The sequence below is a fragment of the Leptopilina boulardi genome, unplaced genomic scaffold (genome assembly GCF_019393585.1).
Source record: "Leptopilina boulardi isolate dan_hultmark-lab unplaced genomic scaffold, ZJU_Lbou_2.1 LbouV2_51, whole genome shotgun sequence".
Classification (NCBI taxonomy): Eukaryota; Metazoa; Arthropoda; class Insecta; order Hymenoptera; family Figitidae; genus Leptopilina; species Leptopilina boulardi.
The window spans coordinates 1,520,849-1,538,408 of NW_026137996.1; the positions used below are offsets into that span (position 1 = coordinate 1,520,849).

The following is a 17,560-nucleotide window of genomic DNA, read 5'->3' on the forward strand; positions in this document are numbered from 1 at the left end:
AGCGCGCTGGCCCAGCAAAATGAGCGAGCGCAGGCAGTGAGCAGTTCATACATACGTTAAAGGTATGAAGAGACAAAGCGAGCAAGCAACAAGAATAAGAAAATTTGAAAAAAAAAAAAGAAATTCCTGTCACTTGTTACGCGATGCTCTCATTGTGTGCCGACAGGCGAGGGCTACATCGACAGAGTAACGGATACGACGTCGACTAGGTCGTCGCTTCGCGGATTAATTACCAAGTCTAATTTTATTCTTTTTTTTTTTTTTTTTAAATGCCATTTTAACGATTGTGAATTTGAAATCTTTCCAATCGTCATTATTTTCTTGAACACAACCGTACAAAAGTCCTTTTTTTTGTATATACGATAGAAACAAAACTAATTCTATTTTTATTTGTATATATATATATATATATTTATATATTTTTAAATAATTACCACAAAAAACATTTCTCTTATTTAGTATACATTTTCACTGGATTTGTTGCGTAGACACGCAAAAATTCTATAAATAAATATTTTTATTTTCAATCTGTCTAAATTATACAGTTTCAATTCCTGTCATTGCGTTTTTTTTTCTTTCTTTCTTTTTCAATTCCAATTTTTTATGGAGAAATCACACAAAGTGATTATTCAGGTGAAACGAAAAAAAAAAAACTAATATACACACTTTTTTTTCAAATTTAACTTAAAAGAAAAATCACGCATTTCCAAGGGGGAAAAAAAATAAAAGCTGCCTTTCGCGATAAACTTAAACTATAAATTGACGAAAAAAAAAATGATTAAAAAATCTAAAAGAAATAATGTTAAAAAAAAAAAGTTAGAAACAAAGCGAAAATAAATATAAAATTCCAATTTTTTTTTTCCTTTGAAGAATATTAAACTAAAAATGCACATTTTTATTGCTATAGAAGCAAAACTAAAAATTATTTTTTTAAATATCACTCATTTCAAATTTTTTTTACAAAAAAAAAAAAAGATTATATCTCTAAAAAAACATTTCTATCATTTAAGAAATTTTTATTTTCTGTCCTAAAAAAACCGCAACATTGAAATAAAATTTTTTTTTTATTCAGTTATCGTAAAATGGAAGAAAAAGTAAAAAACAAGTTTTTTTTCTTCGAAAAAAAATCAAATTTTTAAGGCAATACGCAAAGATGATTTCAAATTCACTCTCGCGTTTTACGTAGAAAAAAAAAAAAAAAAAAAAAATGCACCACAAAGCGACGTATATTTTTTTGTTTTTATGAATAAAATAGTCGGAAATTTTTTTTTTTTTTTTTTTTTTGATTTTCACAATTTTGTTCACGCCTTGCAGACTCGTCTTCTCTGGGACGTTTAAGATGCTCCCAATAACTAGTATCACATTGCAAAGAAAAAATCGATTAACTTCAGTATTTAATCAGTCTACCTTTTCCGCGTTTTTCTTTCCTTTCTAAACTAAATGGGCGTCCAGGTTTTTCTTTCTTTCTTCTTTTCTTTGAAAGTATAAGAAAATCCTAAATTAAATAAATATCGTGTTTAATGTAAAAGTTCGTACTGTTTTAGTAATGTCAATAAACATGAGAAACGGAACGAACTTTTTCTTCTAGAAAAAAGAAAAAGAAAAGAAAAAGAACCAGGAAACATTTAGTAAATTTTTTTTTTTTTTTTTTTAAAGAAAATCATGGAATAAACCCACAAAATTTTCTATGTAAAAAAAATAGCTAATTTAGAATTAAGAAGACGAATTTTTTGCAAGCAGATTAAAGGAAGATGAAAATAGTGTTTGGATAGTAAATTTCCTTTTTCGAGCAAGGAAAATTTTTTTTTTTTTTGGAAAATTTGCCTAAAACGATATTTGGAAGAAATTTGGAATTTCCTGTAAAAGGAATTTTTTGAGAAAAAAAAACGAAAAATCGATTTTCTAGATAATCTAACAATGTTATTGAACATTTTTCCTATATATCCCACAAAATAATTTTCGGATCGTATTTTTCTATAAAAAATTATCTCTTCTGAAGCTATTTTTTTTTCGTGTAAAAAAATGATTTTAGAATATATTCAGCTATAAAAGTGATTTTCGGGAATTATTTCCTGATTTGGAAGCCTTTTTATGTAAAAACAATTTTCGGAAGCAATTTCTTCTTGTAAAAAGAAAAACAATTTGATGAAGAAAATTCTCTGTAAAATAGTTTTAAAGAAAAAAAAAAAAACATTTTGAAAAATGATAATTCGTAGAGAATGTAAATTCGAATTTTTTTTCTAGTAATTATTGAAGATGGACTGAATTTGTTTTCGCTATATGGAAACACCTAATAAAAATTATAATAAAAGAAAAAATGGAAAATGTTTTGAAGCCCTCGCATTCCGTGCACTGGCTTCGGAGGTGAAAGAGGCAGGGAAGCCTGCTTACTCCCGCCTCCTGATAATTTATATTTTTTTTTTTACCTAAAAAACTTACATCAAAAACAGATGTTGTTTCCTAATATTTTTTTTTTCTTGCTGTATTGTAAAAGACGGGTCTGAGGAGCGTTTTTCTTATTTTTCTTTTCTTTCATTTTTTTTTGCATTTTTATCATTTTTTTTTTGCCGACGTACTTCTTCGACGCTATTCTAGGTTTCAAATTTTTTTTTTTTTTTGTTTTCATTCTTTATATATTATATATAACAATATTTATACGATGAATCGTGAATTTGAGTCACATGCAGAAAGAACTCTTAGTCATTTCTGGCACAGATTAAAAAAACACTTTGGCTTTTTGCATCTAACAAAGGACTGCAATAAAAACACCACACTAGTAAATGGCACTAGAATTGCTCTCACTTGTGTCTCCGACTACTTGTGAATTAAAAAGCTTTTGTTCTCCTTTTTTTTTTCTTATATACGTTTCACTTGGAAATGTTCTCGTCGTTGAGATCGTTCGTCTTTGAAACACACATTTTGGACAGACATGGGGCACCGGCGTGACAAAAACCACGCTTGTGCTTCGTAAAAGTTTACTTGTTCGTGATTTTTTGTTTTTTTTTTTAAATTTGTATTTTTTTTTTTGTTTTTTTGCTTTTCGTTTATATTTTTTTGCTTTTTCATTTTTTTTACTTTATATCGTTATTATAAAAATCAGGCGATTTCACAGTCAGCCGAGTTCGAATCGACTAGGCTAAGCTATAAAAAGGTAACAAATTCAACAAATAGAGTATGAAACTAAATCAGTTTGTTGGTATCGACAATGAAAAAGGTTTTTTTTTTTTGTTTTAGGAAAGAACGTATAACGCTCAAGATTTTTTAGGTCTATGTTTTTTTTTTTTTTTTTGTTTTTGTTTTTTGTCGCTGGAATTTCCATCGCACATACCTATCTACCTAAAAAGTTTTGGTGCACTCGTGTTGAGATGACTTAATTCGCCGTCGAACAATCAACACGAGCAGTTATTTGTTTCCCACGTGATTCCCCCTTCGGTACTTTGTTTTCTTCGTTCCCAGTATTTTCAACTTTCTTTCTTTTCTCTTTCTTGTTTAAACAAAGTCCACAAGCTCCGTGCTCTGGTCTCAGGCTTACAGAAAAAACAGTCGAATCCATTTCGAATTCTTTAATAGAACAATTTCTAAACCAAATTGTATTCCTTTAAATTTGATTGCAAGATTGTATCCTTCACGGCCGCAAACACAAATCTTATGTTTTCCGTATCTGTCAACAAATATGTGAATTTTATTATTCTCGTACTTAAAAATTAAATAATTAATTTTATATTCAACTATTTGGCATTTAAAAGAAAAAATAAAATTTTTTATTCACATTCTTGTGAAAATATTTGTCAGTTCAAAATATAGATTTGATAATAATTAAAATTTAATAAGCATTAAAAATTAAAAACTCACCTGATATTTAAACAATTAACACATGCAATGACATTTTTCATGTCTTAGTGCAAGAATTCCTTCCGTGAAATGAAAAAGAAAAACCACATGCCACTTATATTATCAATTGTAAAGCATAATGAATGTTAGTAATAAAAATTATAATAAATAAATGTTAGTTAAACAAATTGTAACGTTAAAAATTAATGAAAAATGTACTTAACAGAAAAATCGCATTTCAGCTGCAATAAACATCACCAATGGAAAATAAAAAACAAAACTATAAAATGAATTAAAAAGTAGAAAAAAATGAACCTCCATTGAAAAAAAAAATTTACAAATTCGGGAAAAACTTTCAAACAATAATTTTATTGAGTAATTGATTAATAAATCATAACATCGACACAATTGAAAACGATCGAAACATCAAATCGAGACGTTTTGTGCAAAAATGATTTTATTTTCAATCACTGTTAATGTTCTTATGATAAATATTATCCTGTCATTAAAACACATTTTCCGATAATTAAATTCATTTTTTTTTTTAAATTACTTTATAATACGTAAAATATTTTTTTCAAGCCATTGTTGCAAATAAATTTCTCTCTATATAGATAAAAACTTAACACGATAGTAATGATTTTTCGTAAATATATTTATATTTTCTTCGCTATAGTGAATAGGGGAAAAAAAAATTTTCGCGTATAATAATTAACCACAAAGAAAAAAAGGAAAATAAAATATTTGCAAGGGCAAAAAAAAAAAATTGATAAAATAAAAATAATTCGATAAATTAGAGAAAAAATCTCGGACGATTTGTGAAAAAATCGTTTTTTTAATAGAATAATTTAAGCAAGATTAAATTCTTTAAGAGCAGTTTGCATTATAGTATCCTTTACGGCACAAAACACAAGTTTAATATTCTCTGTGTCTATTTTGCGATCCCGTGTATGCAGCATGCAAAATTAAAACAAAAATTTGTCATTCCTTCTAAAAATGGAAAATTGTTAAAGAAATTTCTAATTTTTCATGAAAAAAAAGAAATTTGAAACAATTTCTATTGTTTTTTTTTTTTTTGTTCTTGAAAGTGTAAAAATAATCCACTTTCATATTTTTCAAAAATTCTTCCTTTTTTTTAATTTCCCGTTGTGAGACGACAAATAAAATTATTAATTATTATTTAAAAATTAATAATAATTAATCATTATTAGCGGAAGATTAAAAAAAATTGATTTTTTGTATCAGTTAAAGTTTAGAAATATAGATGAATAAAAAAAAAATCATGCAGGATCACTACTTTCAAATTAAAGCAACAAACAAAGCAAAAGGATAATTGTGCTGAGCATTATGGCATTTAAGAAAGACTAGCAAGGAACCTACCTGTGGCGCATGTGAAGTGGGAATAAATAATCTTTTCACTATCTGGATTTAAGTCAACAAACATCCTGAGTATGAATTCTCTAGCTGCTGTTGCGTCTCTTTGTGGTCCTGGGAAATACATATCAAGCGTACAGAATAAAAGCAATAATACAATTTCAAAAAAAAGAAAAAAAAAAATTAGTTCACATGTCGCGAAATTTTGTATACCTCTTTTTTTAGACACTAAACAAATTATTCTTAAAAGTTAATAAAAAAAAAAAAATCTTTAAAATAAAATATAAAAAATTCCCTAAAAACAAGACACAAAACAATGTAAAAACAAAATTAAAAATTTGAGAACAAAACCAAAAATATTTAAAGAAAAAAAAAATGGAAAACATGAATTAATGAGTGTGTATCACTGTTATTTATGTTAATTTATTTATATTACGGAGTTTTATGATAAAAACATTTTTTTTTAAGTCGACAGATCAAAGAAATTGTTAAGAATTTTTTTTTTTTAAAAAAGGGGTGGAGGGCCAAAGGGACCAAAAAGGGAAGTAGTTTCAGTCATATTGGAATTATGGCATAATTTAAGCCAATCCAATATGCTTTACAAGGTCAAATTATCGTATTAAAGACTAAATCGGTGGAAGCCTTTTCAAAGCAAAGTTAACAAGCTATATAGATGCCCTTATATAATGACCAGGACGTCGTTTAAACTATACTTTTTTATTTATTTGCTACCAAAATGATATATAAAAAATGAATGTAATGAATTTATTTAAAAATGGAGTTTTTTACTTTTTTTTTTTTTTTACTTGTAACATGAATTCTTTGCTGCAATTTTACTAAACGATCAATTTTAGCACACAACTAGCTCTACATTTGAGAATTTGCAAACACTGGAATAAATTATATTCTTTTTTTTTTTATAAATCCTTGTATTAAAATGAAAACATTTAAAAAATACTTTACTTAAAAAAAGTATTACCAAATATTTAAAAAAAAAATCTTCTTTCAAAATTATATAACAGCTAATAGTATTAAATTCTTTACAGAATAATTTTAATTTAATGTATGTTAATTATATTACTTTAATTTTGTATTTTCTTTTTTTTCGCACTTGCAATTGTGAAAGAAAAAAAATTTTTTAATTTTTTTTATATTTTAACAATTACAAAAGGGAAAACTATTATTATTATTAAACAAACAAAAAAAAAACTGAACTTATTTCATTATTATTGAATGAAAAATATAAAATCAATTCTTATTTTGTATGCAAATTCACAAATATTGACAAGAAATTTTTTTTTTTCAAAATTCTAGCACAAACGGGATTTGTCAAATTTTTTGAAAAAAAAGGGCAAGGGGAATTTTTGCGTGTCCTACTTGAAACAGACCTGTCGCTGTTGTAAAATGAGAGTAGCATTGACGATCAGGATCGGGATTCGAACTGAGATACACCTTTAAAATATACTCCATGGCTGGTGGAGGTGACTGTTTAGGCCCTATATAGGAAAACTTCTCAGTCGAATAATCAAAATATATTTCGTCTTTAATTATTAAATACAACAGACTCGTACAATTATTTTTATAATGAAAATTATCAAATTTTTAATACAAAAGAATTTTAAGAATAAAATCACGTAAAATTAGAAAAAGAAAAAAAAATTATGAATAGATGTTTTTTTTTTAAATAAAAATTACTGAAGTTTTAATATAAAATAACAAAATTTCAAAAATAAAATAATCAAAATAGAAAAAATTTCAATTACAATAAATTTCCAAGACTTTCGAGATCAGTGTAAAAAATTGATTTTTTTTTTCGAGTCTGAGGTAGTATTTTTATACGAAATAAAAAAAAAAAGAAAAGAATATTCAAGTAAATTAATTGCCATGGATAAAATAAATTGTCCTATTAAACTAAATTTTATGATAAATTTTTCCTCCCAATTCTTAAGGACGAAAAAAAATAAAAATTTCCTATATACTTTTTTTTTAGCGTAATAAAGTATTAATTCTTTTTGTGAAACTTACCATCATATTCAGGGAAATAGTCGACAAGATGGGAATACATTATTTTTTCTTCAAGCAGATCCTTTTTGTTTAAGAAGAGAATTACGGAAGAATGTTGAAACCAGGGATATGTTATAATTGTTTTGAATAATGCCTTACTTTCTTCCATTCGATTCTGTAAAATAAAATTTATTCATTAAATAAATAATTAAATAAATAATATTAAATTTAAATAATTAAATTAATGTATATTAAATTAAATTTCATATTTTTAATTTATTCTCAATTGTTTTTTTTTAATTTATTGAAATAATAAAATATTATTCTCACCTCGTTTTCAGATTCAAACAAAATTTGATCGTATTCACTTAACGCTACTAAAAATATAATGGAAGTCACATTTTCGAAACAGTGGATCCATTTTCTTCTTTCTGATCTCTGTCCACCGACGTCAACCATCCTGTAAAAGATCAATAAAAATTTTATTTCCCCACACAGATATTTCTAAAAAAAAAGAAAAAGATTTAAAAAAAAACAAATGAATAAGAAATGAAAATAAAAACAAATTAAATACGTAAGTAAAAAAATATTAATAAACAAATAAAAATAATGAGTAAAATAAAAAAAAAAATTAATATTTATGAAAAAGTATTCTATTTTTCCTTAAATTAAATACATTTTTTTCATTCCCAAGACCAAGCAAAACACTTAAAATCACATGCAATAAATTTTGCTTCCCCTTAATGAGGAATCGTTTCAATATTTAAAAAGCAGTAAACATGAAAAGACATTAAAAACACAAATCAAAAACAATTTTGGAAATTCAAATTTTTCTAATTGAAAAAATTATTTTGTTTCGAAATAAAAAAGAGATTTTAAAATAATTTGAACAATAATAATTAATGATTAAATAATTATATAATTTGATATAAATCAAATTAATTTAAAAAAGGACAATTTTTTATGTTCTTGATGAAAAAAAGAAGAATACAATTAAATGTTACCGAGATGTGAGATGAAATCCAGATCCACTAGATATTGTAGTTTATTAGCGAACTGTTTGTGGATTTTTTTTAAGTGGATGAAATTATGGAAAAAAAAGACAAAAAAAAATTGATGACACATGTTAGTACCTAAATATGATGGAGTCCAGATCAAATGGATATTCTATAATGCCTGTAGTGGGGGCTCGAGCACGAAGAATGTCTTGCTCGGTAGGCAGGTAATCAGGCGCCTCGATACGTGCTAGGTCACTAATATAACTGCAAACAAAAATTAAGCCACCATCTTCGTAATGCATGCCATGCAAAAAAATTTTTTTTTTTTTTTAATCAAGAGTACACTTAACACAAAATAATAAAACAACAACAATGCCGTACAATCATGCTCTCATCCTCTGTATATTGAGATTGCCTGTAAATTGGTAAGTCACGCTTTGAGATCAATGTCCTTTTAAACCCATTTTTTTAAAATTATTTAAATTATTTTTATCCTTTTTAAAATTATTTAATTGTAAATTTCTATTAAGATAATTATTTACAATTTAAAGTATTCAAAAAAAAATATTTAATTTTCAATTTGTCATATTTTAAAAATAATGTCGACTGCATTTTGTCATATTTTCAAAAAAGTGTAAAAGAACACAATTATCTCAAAGGATGTCTATAAAAAAAAAAGATTAGTCACACACTTGAAAAGTGATGAGATTAAGAATAATAAAAAAAGAAAAACAGTTGCGGATGCGAAACAATATTCGACGAAGGCCCAATGAGAGATTGCAAACGTGCAGACAGCTTCATTCTTTTTTTTTTTTTTTGGATTTTGATAATCCACGTACCTAAATCGAATTTCTTCCAAGTCAAAGGGATATTCAATTATACCGGTAGTGGGCACTCTTACGCGAAGAATGTCCTGTTCTGTGGGGAGGTAACTTGGTGCTGCAACTCGATCTATCTCCATTAGATAACTGTAAAATGTTATTGTTAGCATGGGGAATATTTTTTTTTCCACTCTATTCCTTTGAAAGTAATATGTTACCGTAACTATATAGAAAAAAGAGAATTTTTTTCCGAGTAACGCATTACTTTCACAATTTTTTTTTTCTACTATAGAGAAAATAATCAGTCAAAAATAATTATTTTTCTCCTAAGATAAAAAAAACAAAAATTTTAAAAGAAACTTATTTCCCAAAAAAATCTGTTATAAAAAAATTAGATTTTGAATACGAAATTTTGTTAAATAAAAATTAGCTTTTTGAAAATTATAAAATGTGAAAATTCAAATCATAAATTTTATCGATAAATATAAATTCATGGTGTCCAGGTACAAAAAAAAATTCCCTTTTTCCCACTTTTCTTTAATAAATATTTAATATTAAAAAAAAAAAAATTGAAAAATATTAAAATATTTTTAATATAATAAAAAACATTTTATTTATTATCTATGTCTTGCATAGAAAATTTTTTTAAAAATTCATAAAATATTCATTTTTGGCAAATTTTTAAAAAGTTCCCTAACAGCTGAACACCCTGAAATTTGTTTTTTTCAAAATCTTTGGAAATAAAAAAAAATTTTTATTAATTATATTACGTTTCTTTAAACTAAAAGAAGAAAAAAAAAACCCCTTATTCTCAATGAAACTGACTGTGAGGAAAAGAATGTTATTATTAATTTCTCCATAAGTAATATAGTTTTTGAAAAAAAAAAAGTTCTTAAATATACTTACTATTTAGCCGAGTCTGTAAGTTGGTACTCTCGTCTACGGTCGTAACATTCTTGAATACCGGCATCTGCCCATAAATCCTTAATAGCTTCTACATATGGGCTTTCAAATGTCGTTACCGTTTCAAAGTCTACAGCGCGAACGAGCTCTGCCTTTTCCTATATTTAAACAATTAATAAAATTAGTAAAATAAAATTCCCAAATAGTATTTAATTATAATTATAATTAATAAAATAAAAATATAAATTAAAAATAAAATTATTATTTTAATAGTAATGTATTTCAAAAAACAATTTAGATGAAAAAATAAATAATTTCAAAAATAAAAATTATTCAGCAATTAATTATTGAAAAAAATAATAAATAAAAATGGTTTTATTAATTAATTTTTTTTTTTTTTGAGAAAAATGTTTTTTTAAAAAAAAAAGAACACTTACTATATTCGAAGAATCGCCGTATTGGATTTTCAAGAGGTCCATGGCACGAATCATTGACTGCATTGCCATGAAAATATTTTGAAAGACCAATTTGATGAACCCTCGCTTATCTTCGTCCGAGTATCCGGAACCGTGGATAATTCTCATCTGTTTGATAAACGTTGATTTGCCCGATTCACCAGTACCTAAAATCAAAGTAACAAAATTAGAAATCAAATCTCAAAAATATATATATCAACACAAAAATCGAGAAGAAAAAAATGAAAATTTATAGTCATCAATATTCAAATATAATAATTAAAAAAAATACTGCATATCATTAAATTATTTAATTAACCAGTTTTATTATAGTAATAATTTTTTTTTTAAAAAATTATTTCTATTGATATTTTTTTTATTGTATAATAATAAATGATAAAAAAAACAATTTTCGAAAATAATAAAATATTTTGAAAATATAATAATATTATTATTAATATATTAATGAAAAAAAAACTAATTTTTTTTGGAAAAAAAGAATAATTTCGTCTGACCAACAATTTTTTCTCTACTTAAAAGAGAAAAATGTCTGACGAATTACTTATTGTAAGTAGAAAAAGTTATGCTCAGCCCGACATCTACCTTTTCTACTTAAAATTTGAATTTTTGTCTGACTGTGATTAGATTATCTACTTCGAATTACAAAACAACACCAAAAATATTGGTATTATTATTTTTTTTAAGCGGACTCACTTTTGACTATTTTACTTAAATTTTTGTTATTATAAAATCTTCTATCTTCTATATTAATATTATTTTTATTTATTTATTATTAAAATTTTAAATAATAATATTTTATTAAATATTTGTCATGGTTTAAATATACAAAAAAATAAATTAAAAAAAAGGACTAATTGAATTTAACACCCATCAGAAATATTTTATTGGCGTTTAATTGTGACAAATAAAATTTTATTTATCACAAAATAAAATTTAACTAAAAAAAAAAAAAAATTACTTAACGCAAATAAAATTTATTTAACGTAAATTTTTATTTTTTTTCAAGTTAAAAATATTTATTTGTGCCAAATAAAATTTATTTAACTCAAAAAAAAATTTATTTAACGCAAATTTTTATTTTTTTCAAGTTAAAAATATTTATTTGCTCCAAACAAATTTTTTTTTTTTGCAAAATAAAATTTATTTAAGTCAAATAAAATTTATTTAAATCAATTAAAAATTTGTATAAAACAAATATAAATATTGATTTATCTCTGAGACAAAAATATATCTTTTTTGTTCTGGAAGTAATTTTTCAATTATTTTTTTTTATTTCATTTTTTTCTCTACAATTTTTTTTGTTTTCAAATTATTTTTTTTTAATTTCCTCGATATAAAATAAAAGTCCATTATATTTCTCGATTCTCTCGTGTGTAAATATTTAATGAAATTCTCTGACGTTTCACATAGACCGATCGACACCCTGATGTTGACTCAATTTCTACTCTTTTTTTTTCTCTCTCTCTCTCTCGCTCTCTCGTATATTTTCGCAAAATTTCGCGCTTTTCCGGGATGATATATAAAACTGGCAATATCCTATCTTTCTCTTTCACTCCTTTGATACAGAGGGACACACGAGGGTTGGATTGCGGGATTTGGTCACGAGTGGGTGGGCTGGATGATATTGTTAGGAAAGGAGTGTGCGCAGGTGGGTATATCGTTTAGTGTCGCCACCGTTGGCTCTAAAGTATGAATGAAAGCTGTGCCGGCCGGCGCACACACTGCGTGTTTCTCTCATATATAGCATTTGTGATGTGCCACGCGCGCGAATTCCCGATATCTTTTTATATACACGCTCTAGAGCGCCACATTCATTTATATATATATACAATCTTTCGTCGTTGTGTTCGCGGCCATTTTTACCCCGTGCGCCACGACCCTTTTCAAAAAAATCTTGCGTCAACTCACATTTTTTCCCGTTTCAGTCACACATACACATTCCTTCCCCTACTCTATCCAATTACCATCACACAATGCAAAAAACTAATATATACATACAAATATATATATTTTTGTACTTATATATTTTATTTATTTATTTTTTTTATTAATTTCTCTGATTTATTTTATTAATTTAATTTAATTATTTTATTTATTTATTTTATTTATTTTATTTATTTTATTTATTTTATTTATTTTATTTATTTTATTTATTTTATTTATTTTATTTATTTTATTTATTTTATTCATTTTATTTATTTTGTTTATTATTATAGTAAATATTTTTTATTTATTTCAAAATATGTTTGTGGAAATTTTCTTCATAATACTAAAAAAAATTTATTTCATTCAAATATACTCGGCTACTTGACTATTATTAAATAAATATTTAATTGAATCAAATTTAATTTAAATTAAATAAACCGTATTTGAACCAATAACTTATGTATTTAAAACAAATACCATTTTTAATTATTACTCAAATAAAAAAATTATTTGCTTTGCAAGTAAATATTTATTTACTAATAAATTAATTAATTATTTGAATCAAATAAATTTTTTTTTCAGTATACATATTTGATAACAAATGAAATATTTATTAACAAATTAAATATTTATTTATAAATTCAATATTTATCAACAAATTAAAAATTTATTAAAAAAAAAAATTTATTTGATTCAAATATTCGATTAATTGACTATTATTAAATAAATGTTTATTTGAACCAAATAATTTTTATTTGAATTAAATAAATTTTATTTGAAACAATAATTTTTTTTGTATTTGAAAAAATACCATAATTATTTGATAAACAAATAAATATTTATTTGATTATAGTCAAGAAACCGATTATTTGAATAAAATAAATTTTTTTTTCAGTGTAGGTACATATTTGCGAATAAAATATTTATTAACAAATTAAATATTCATTAATAAATTAAACATTTATTAACAAAATTAAACATTTATTAGAAAATGCAACATTTAATAGAAAATTCAATATTTATTAACAAATTAAATGTTTATTAATAAATGCAACGTTTATTATTAATAAAATTTATTAAATCAATGAAATTAATAATAAAAAAAATGAATACAACAAAAGTAATTAAATATATAATAATGCATTCATAAATATAATAATTAATACCTTTAATGATTTTAATTAATTAAAATTAAATTATCTCATTTTATTTTAATTATCAATATAGTAAAAATATTAATTATACTATTGATTATTAATAAAGAATAAAAAATGTAATTAAAATCTTATATGGGAAAAATTAAAACTAAAATATTGTAGAAAGTTATAAATAATTATTATCAATAATAATATTAATAATGATAATAATAATAATAATAATAGAAATAATAATAATAATTAACAGTATCAATATTATTATTATAGCAGTAGTTAATATTTTTATTAGTATACTATTATTATTATTTATTATTATTATTAGTACACGGAAGAAAATTTATCTGGAACAGCAACATGTTTCTCTAGAATAGCAAAAACTTTCGCTACTTTAGTGAAACATTTCTCTGTTCCAGTGAAACTTATCGCTACTTCAGGCAAAGATTTTTTTTCCATGTATTTTTTTCACTGATAATAAAAAAATACAATAATTTTAAATGAAAAAAAAAAATTTTTTTAAGCTTGCAACAATATAATACTATTAAATAACATATCAACGTGATTTTAATAAGATTTTCAATGAAGGTATAAACGAATATATTGTACTTAAATATATATATTTGCGAATGCATTATATTGAAACATTATAAGGAAAAAAGACAAAAAAATACTATATAAATGTAAACCTATATATATATATTTAAATAACTTCTTTTTCATTCTGTATCTCATTTTACGGGATTCACCAGTCATGTGCGGTGCTTCTTAACACAATCTGCCAGTCACCGACTTGTTTCACCTTCGAGTCAGTCACGTTGCCGTTGATAGGATTGACTCGAGGTGAAAAATTGAGGTTCATGGGCTCTTATAAATCACGGTCAAACACATCGATAATCACATTCTTAAAGCGCGCGCATTTATTCTTTTCTTGCACTTTTTTTGTTTTTCGATATGCATTCAAAAAAATAAAAAAAAAATTTCAAATCAATATCCGTAAACAAACTGAACAAACATTAAACTGAAAAAAATTATAATTAAAGAAAATATTCATTAAAAAAAGAAATAAAAAAAATAAATTTTTTCATTTAATTTACATAAATGTTTTAAATTTTATTTTCAATTAAAAAAATATCCTTTTTTTTTTGTTTATTTATAATTGTTTGGAATGGAAAATAAATAATTGTTTCAATAAAATAAACATTTTTCCTGAGTTTAACAAAATTTTGATCAAACGCAATTAGTGACTCTCTCTTTCTAAATTTCACTGAAACCTGTCATCGTTTCTCATTAATTGACTTGTTGAAATACGATTGAAATTTACAGTAACTGCGTCATTGATCATTGAAATTGTATTTCAACTGTTCAATCAATTAGAAACAAATTCGGTTCAACTATCAAAATATCAGAACAAAAATAAACACTCGAAATCTGAATTAGTTAAATTATTATAGTAAATTTTCACTTTTTTCTTTATAATTATCAGGGTGTCTAACAAGGATTGAGAAAAAAAATTCCCTGACTCCTCCCTGACATTTTTTTATTTTTCCCTGATTTTTTAATAACTTTATTTCTGCTTTTTTTGGACAAAAATATGGTTATTGACATATTTAACAATAAATTAATTTCTAATGGTAATAACAAATGGTAATAAAAACCATTCAAGTTTTTTTAGATTAAAAAAATTTTTAAATTCACAGAAAATATTAATTTTTGTAGAAATTTACAGAAATTTCCCTGACTTTGAATGAAATTTTTTGAAATTCCCTGACATTTCCCTGACCAACAAAATTCCCTGACTTTTCCCTAACCGTTAGACACCCTGATTATAGTGAAAAATAACTAATTATTAATAGTCAAAAAATAGATAAATTTTACTAATTAAAAAATAAATTAAATAAATCAAAAATAAAATATATTTAAAAAATTTTTAAAATAGATATATTTTACTAATTAAAAAATAAATTAAATAAATAAAAACTAAAATATATTTAAAAAAAAATTTATTTGTATATGAATTTTTAATTCATAAAATTTTTAAGCCGACGAATTTTCATTTTTGTCCAAAATTACAAATGACGGAACAAACAATCGCAATAGAAAGATTTCGGCGTAATTTTTAAAATTGACCAATCACGATTTTCTTGATAATTTCTAATTGGTCAATTTCAAAAAAAATATTTCACCGAAATCTTTCTGTCGATTGCTTTTATTCGGTTATGTATTTGTAATTTCGGACAAAATGAAAATTCGGCGTTTAAAAAATTCTATGAATTAAAAATTTGTACAAAAATAAAAAATCGACAAATTAAAATTCGATAATTTTGAATTTCTGTCATTTAAAAATTTGATTAAATTAAAATTTTTTTTAAAATAAAAAGTTATGTATGAAGAATATGACTATAAAATAAAAATTGTGCCAAACAAAAAATTCGGTAGCTAAAACATTTTTTTAAATAAAAATTCGTATAATTTTGTCAAATGCAAACTCGTCTAAAAAAATAATTATTTCTAATAAAATTCTTTAAAATGAAAATTTTAATTAATGATTTTTATGAGATAATCATGCGCCCGAAAAATATTAAATATTCCATAATTATTATTTACAATAAGCACTAAAAAAGCATTGTTTGCGCAATATATATATATATATATATGTACTGATTGTATTTGTTATAAATTTTTTTTTTAATTGAACACGCAACGATAAATGTCGTCTATAATAATTGAGAGATGCACTCAAAAAATAAATAAAAAAAAAAAAATTTTTTTATCTCAAATTTTACGTATATGTATATACATATATGTATGAGGCCAATGGAGACAGAACCAATAAACCGTCTCGGATTGCACGTGCTTCGGATGTACAGTTTAAAAATAAAGGGTGTGCATCGCGGGGGGACACGATATCCGAGAGAGAAAGAGTGTATATATATAATATACACGCAACTGCGATATAGGAAAAGAAACCATCTCTTTTTCTTTTCACAATTTTTTTTTTCTCTCAACTTTTATATAAAATTCAAAAATATTCTTCGCAAACGTTTCTCTAAATAATATTATAACGTAAATTTTTTTTTTTTTTTAAAGAAAATTAAAACCGATTTTTTTTTCTTTCACAATCGAAATATATAATATAATTATATTACTCTAAATGTAAGAATAAAAAAAAAACAAATAAATATACGAATCGATATTTTTTTTTTTTAAATCAAGTTTGAGAGAAAAGGTTATTGTATATTAATTATAAAAAGTATAGTGTGCAAATATATACGGAATTTTACAGCTTATATTTGAATATAAGAACAGAAAACTGGAATGACAAGTATCCTAACTATAAGGTGCCTATCATAAAAAGAAGCCATCATTGTGTATATTTAGCAATGACCTAACATTACTAATTTTTTTTTTATACATATATTTATGTATATTAATTCCCTATATTAAACACAATTATACGCCAATCATATATTTATTATAATCATTAAGAAATAATTATCATTAAACCAAAAATTATATTTAAAATTTAAATTTATATTCTATAACAAATTTTACATTTAACCGAACTTTAATGTGCAAAATCCTTTAAATTCGATGGATTTTTTTTTTATAAACGACAGAATTTTTTATTTAACAAAATATTTATAATTAACACAAAATTTTTTGTTTTTATATATTTAACAAGAAAGTTTTATTTAGCCGAATTTTTAAATGTTAATTTCTATTTTCCCACACTTGCAATCCGAAGTTTAATTCATTTTGCACGAATTTAGCAATTTTTTACATTACAAAAATATGAAATTTTCATTAGGAAAAAAAAATTTTCACTTAGCCGAAATATTTTAGCATTTTAAAATTTCCCAATTAGAAATTATAAAAAAAAATTATGATTTATTTTAAAATTAGATTAAATTATTAAAATTCGGGTAAAATTATCACGTGGTACTATAAAACTCAATTCAATAAAAATTCTATTTCATAAAATTTGGTTAAATATAAATTTATATTTTATAAAATTCTATTTAATAGAAATTCGAAATATAATCATTATTTTTGGAGATTTTTCCTTTCTTATT

General features: G+C 23.7%; 1 protein-coding gene across 6 annotated transcripts in view; it reads right to left on the minus strand.

Annotated features, from left to right (window-relative positions):
* Positions 1-242: 242 nt before the first annotated feature.
* LOC127289894 (guanine nucleotide-binding protein G(q) subunit alpha) overlaps positions 243-17,560 on the minus strand; it is a 30,608-nt gene continuing 13,290 nt past the window's right edge. The window contains exons 2-9 of one of the 6 annotated variants that reach the window (XM_051318145.1): positions 10,369-10,553; positions 9,935-10,089; positions 9,047-9,175; positions 8,343-8,471; positions 7,540-7,669; positions 7,231-7,384; positions 5,212-5,319; positions 243-3,661 (exon numbers count right to left, since the gene is read on the minus strand). In XM_051318145.1, coding sequence (XP_051174102.1) covers positions 3,579-3,661; positions 5,212-5,319; positions 7,231-7,384; positions 7,540-7,669; positions 8,343-8,471; positions 9,047-9,175; positions 9,935-10,089; positions 10,369-10,553 — 1,073 coding nt within the window. In that variant the 3' untranslated portion in view covers positions 243-3,578. Of the gene's footprint in view, positions 3,662-4,179; positions 4,763-5,211; positions 5,320-6,593; positions 6,702-7,230; positions 7,385-7,539; positions 7,670-8,342; positions 8,472-9,046; positions 9,176-9,934; positions 10,090-10,368; positions 10,554-17,560 lie in introns of those variants that run through there. The other 5 variants (XM_051318146.1, XM_051318141.1, XM_051318143.1 and 2 more) reach the window with 5 other exon arrangements.